The sequence below is a fragment of the Morone saxatilis genome, unplaced genomic scaffold (genome assembly GCF_004916995.1).
Source record: "Morone saxatilis isolate NCDOM2014 unplaced genomic scaffold, NCSU_SB_2.0 Contig17, whole genome shotgun sequence".
NCBI lineage: Eukaryota > Metazoa > Chordata > Actinopteri > Moronidae > Morone > Morone saxatilis.
The window spans coordinates 183,869-188,753 of NW_023339729.1; the positions used below are offsets into that span (position 1 = coordinate 183,869).

The 4,885-nt window shown below is 38.5% G+C and overlaps 1 protein-coding gene across 1 annotated transcript in view; it reads left to right on the top strand.

The window, feature by feature from the left end:
• The first annotated feature begins 2,233 nt into the window (after positions 1–2,233).
• The window catches only part of tmem132a (transmembrane protein 132A), a 10,694-nt gene continuing 8,042 nt past the window's right edge, over positions 2,234–4,885 (top strand). Inside the window, exons 1-4 of the mRNA XM_035660554.1 lie at positions 2,234–2,319; positions 3,163–3,389; positions 4,103–4,315; positions 4,435–4,587. Of these exons, the coding sequence (XP_035516447.1) occupies positions 2,238–2,319; positions 3,163–3,389; positions 4,103–4,315; positions 4,435–4,587 (675 nt within the window). The 5' untranslated portion in view covers positions 2,234–2,237. The remainder of the gene's footprint in view (positions 2,320–3,162; positions 3,390–4,102; positions 4,316–4,434; positions 4,588–4,885) is intronic.

A 4,885-nucleotide genomic window follows, 5' to 3' on the forward strand; every position in this document is an offset into this window, starting at 1 on the left:
TAAGAGCAGGAGTAAGGTAACTTACAGCTCTTTAGCTTGTCTTAACTGGCTCCCAGTTAAAAAAAAACAAAAAAACAAATATATATATATATATATATAAAGATATATTATTTTCATCTCTCATCATTGTAGGCCTAAAGTGATTATTTCATTCCACATTTGTAAAATTGTGTAGCCATTACACACCGAATGCATTTTGTTTAATGAATGAATGAATGTCTATGTCTATGCAATGTCCGCAAAAGTGAAGTAAACGTGTGTAAGGGAGTGAGAGAGTGTGTGTCTGCACCTTATGTATCATGTGACCTGTTCAGAGTGATTGTTGTCACATGGGAACATGTACATGGCATACACATTGTATATATTTAGCTGTGTTCTACTGTGGGGTCTTTAATCCTGTGCAGAACAGACAGTGACCAAATTTAACCCAGTTCCACCCAGCTGAGGTGTGTGAGTGACTGTATGTGTGTGTATGTTCACTCTGTAAAATACTGTTAGCCTATATAGTGTTCATGATACTACATGTAATGGCTCTGATTGATTTCCTGACAACACATCTTAATAAAAGAAGTTTTCGCTTGTACCCACTTGCTAAGAATGAACTTTCCCACTTAGCTCTTACTTTGTTTCGACTACATCAGGCCTCCGCATCCAGGACGCCCTGACTGTATATCCAACCCTGACTGTGAGCTAACTCAGTGTTTCTCAAATAAATAAATATCAGTCATGCATAATTCCTAAAATAATTGTACTATAAGTTGAATATATGTGATAGTAATAACTGCAGCTTGATCAATTGTCAACTGCAGTCACCTCCCTGCAACCAAGAAAGAGCTTATGTTTCTCACTAAATGTGCAACTTATCAATAAAATGCAGTTCAATGCAACTTCAATGCCATGGGTACATGGCTGAACAAAATGTTTAATGGGGGTACATTTGATTTACTTTATATTGATTTTTGACAGTTGGCTAGTGTTTAAAGTAACACTTTCTAACAATATTTCAAAACCAATCTTCTTGTGAGTGACTGGATCAGCAGTGTTGATGCTGTATGCGACTAATTAGTTCAGTGGTCAACAAGTTGAAAATAAAAACTTGATGTGCAGACAGTAAAGTCTTTTTTCATTTCATTTGGAATACTACAATAGTACGTAGCAGACAAATACATGTAAAATATGTGTAAAATGTTTTTGATCCTGGTGATAATTCAAGTAGTATTTCCAGTGGAATCATATCATGATCGTTTTACAAAAGTCTGTTGTGTGAATGAATGATTCCAATCAAACTGTTATAAGAAAATGGGGAAGGGGTGCTTTGTTCAGTTCATTAGGCTACCATAACTACATCAATGTATACAGTGGCTGCAACTATTTTGCATACACATGTATATATGGAAACATCAGTTGATAAAACAATTGATTTGACTTTTTCTGGACTTATCACACAGTCTTCATTTGCAATTGAAAAGTTATTCAAATTTTCAATATTCAGAGCACTTTTAAGACCATCCACGCTGTCTTAAAAGTTGAATTTGACAGTTCAATCGGAAACAAAAATTAATCTGCTGATGAATTAATATGTGATCTGTTGAAAGCTACAGAAGAAGAGAGTAAACTCAAGTGGAAACTGTTTCGTCAATATTCAGCGATGAAACAGCATTAAGTAAAATATAATAGCCAGAGGCACCTGGTAAACGTTAGAGTTCATGGCAACTTAACTCTACGTCCTAAAGATTAGGGAAATATGGTTAATTATTTATTAACCATATTGTTATTATGTATTAATTATGTATTATGTATTAATTGTTATTAAAGCACCAGTGTGTAAGATTTAGTGGCATCTAGTGGTGAATTTGCTAATTGCAATTGACTGAACACCGCTGGCGTCTGTATTTGACAATCTGGGAATGAGATTGGACTGTGAAGTGTGTAGGAGAAACTATGGTGGCCAAAAAATGTGAAAGGCCCCATCTAGAGCTGATGTTTGGTTTGTCCGTTCTGTAGAAACATGGTTGTTCAACATGGTGTACTTCATAGAAGGCAACTTACTCTTATGAATATTATATTCCATTTCTGCCAATAGATCCCCCTAAATGTTACACAGTGCACCTTTAAAAATTCCTGCACTGGTACTGAATGTTGCTACTGGATGACAACATTTAATGCAGAATAGTTTCATATTGATTTAATTCTCAGTGACTTTTTGTCATGATACTGTGTTTATCAGGTCTGCAGGGATGGCAGATGTCAGCTGGGCCAGTGCGCGGTGGGGCAGAGGAGGAGTTGGCATGCTGCCGCTCTTTTGGATTTTCATAGAACGTGAGTCTTTACTGTGGGTTTTGTTTTTGTTTTTTTGCCTCTGGTAGAGAGTCACAGAAGGGTGGACTTTTGCATCATCTTGTGTATTTCTTTGTGGAGTGGAAATCTTCATTCCAACTTTAGTGCTGTTCACTTAAAAAAAAGTCATGCTTTTCTTTAACGTAATAAAAGTGAGGTAAGTGGTTGCATTGGACTTTTTGAGTTGAATAAACTTTAAGACTTTATTAAGTTGAATGAACACTATTATTTACATCATTTAACATTATTTAACATGAACCCAATACAATCATGTTGAGTTAACTAATACTACTGATATTACTTTGTTAGATTAATTTAATTTTCTTGGTAAAGGTAATTCACATGCATGTGATATTTAACTTAATTTAAATGATTACTTTTTCATGTACACCAAAATCACATAGTCAAAACTACTTGAATAGTTTTATTTAAAATATATTGTTTTATATATACTGATAAGTTTTAAGTACAGGGAAAGTACAACACACATCACACTGTGCTTACTGGGCCAGGACTGGCTCCAAAGTAGTTGTATGTTTCTGTGTTGAATCCTGCAGGTGTTTATCTGTATTGAGGCCCCCTGAGGTCAACTGAGGAAAATAAAAAGAGCCTTGTGAAAATCTGTACTCTCGCTTTACAAATTCATAATCTGTGTTTTGTAATCTGTGTGTCCGTGCCCATGGGCAAGGCTTTTATTACTCACATCAGAAACGTATTATTATTTTATTTATTGCATTTTGAGGATACATTTGTGGAGCAAGGTTTGTGTTTTCTTGATTTTCTAATATGTCTGAATCTCTAACGCCTCCTTCTATACTCCGTCAGTCCCTCCATCCCTCCTGCAGCCTTTACTCCCCCTCTCCCTGCCAGTCCACATGTCAGTCCTCTCTCCTCCATGGCAGTTCCTCCCTTTGTCCCAGGCAGAGCTGGGCCCTCTTTTCTCCAACTCCAGCCCCTTTTCCTTCTCCCAGAGTCTGTTCATGGTGCCCCCACCTGGCCGGGCCCCCAGACCAGGCCTCCAGGCCTCATTTGGCCCTTACTCAGTAACGCAGGTAAGAAGAAACGGAGAGGACAGATGTGTGGGTGAGTTGACTGAAGATGGCAATGTATATTGACACTTCCAAGTTCCGCCCCTTTTTGCTCTGTGCTCCAATAACAGTTGAGCAAGTCAATTTCTCCTTTCCTGTACTTAGATATGATATGTGCTAGGCTGAGTGAGTTAATATTAGCAAAACACTAACTAGCTAGGCAGTCTACATAAATGGTTAGCTAGCTAGTTATCTAATCCACATTCATCGTAGCTAGTCACATCTAAGAACTAAAGTTAAAAAAATCCTAGTTAAAGGAGGATGTGAATGTCGCTTTCATCTTTTAACCATCTTCAAAATTTAGTTTGGTTCAACATTTTGCTAACATTAGTTTTCAGCTGTAACTAACTAGCCAAATATTGTTGTTAATTAGCTTACTTTGATGAAGTAATAGCTAGCTATTAAGCTTCCAGTTTGATAACATTACCTATATTTATATATGTTGCTTTTATTTTTTAACCATCTTCAAAAGGTGGTTATCTTTTCAATATAGATTAGCCTAGCATATAGCATATCTAAGTATAGGAAAGGAGAAATATGACCGAGGTTTGCTCAACTTATTATGTTGAGCTTATGTTATTGGAGCACAGAGCAAAAAAGGGGCTGGACTTAGGAAGGGTCAAGTCCAATCAACAAATGAAGCTAACTAGCTACATACCTTTCTCCTCTTTCCACAGCTCATATCAGAGCCTGTCCTCCCTCTCTCTCCCCCTCTGTCCGCCTCTGTCCTCTCCGAGCATGTGGAGAGAGAGAGGGATGAGGGAGGACAGGAGAAGTTCAAGGTGAGGACGCTGTTCCACAAGCGGGGCGACACGAGCACCCGAGGGACCTGCATCACCCTGCATGCCTTCAAGGAGACAGAAGAGCACAAGGCCTTCTGTGTCACACAGGTGAAAACCAGATTATCTCTCAACCTATGTGTTTTCTCTCCATCTTTCTCTCTTGATCACTTCAGTATGTCCCTCTGCTTCTCTTTTTGTCTCTCTCTTGTCTCTTTCCTGTTTCCCAGCCTCCTCTAGGGCTGTGTGTGGTAACTCTGACACTGCCTAGTGACTGGTTCAAGAAACAACACGCCAACCAGTCACGTCAGGATGTGGACAAGTGGTACATTCACTCTCGTCGCCGGGTGCAGAAGCGGCAATGGCAACAGGGCGGACATTATCCAAGTAACTCTGTCAAGCGTCATCACGCAACTTCTCCTTCCCTGGGGTGAGATCTTAAACATTTATATATTGATTAGCTCACTTATTTATTAAAGTAAACTCACTTGGAATAGATCATTATATGAATGAGTTATTGTGAGAAAATAAGCATAGCGTTAGTTCAGGCAGGCCACAAAGTCAGACTCTCGATTCCAGCTATATCATATGATCCAGCTTCCTATTAGAAACCATACACAGTCAGCTGATAGCTCATATACACAGAGCAGGTCTGAGTACGTAAGCGGACCCCGAGCAAAT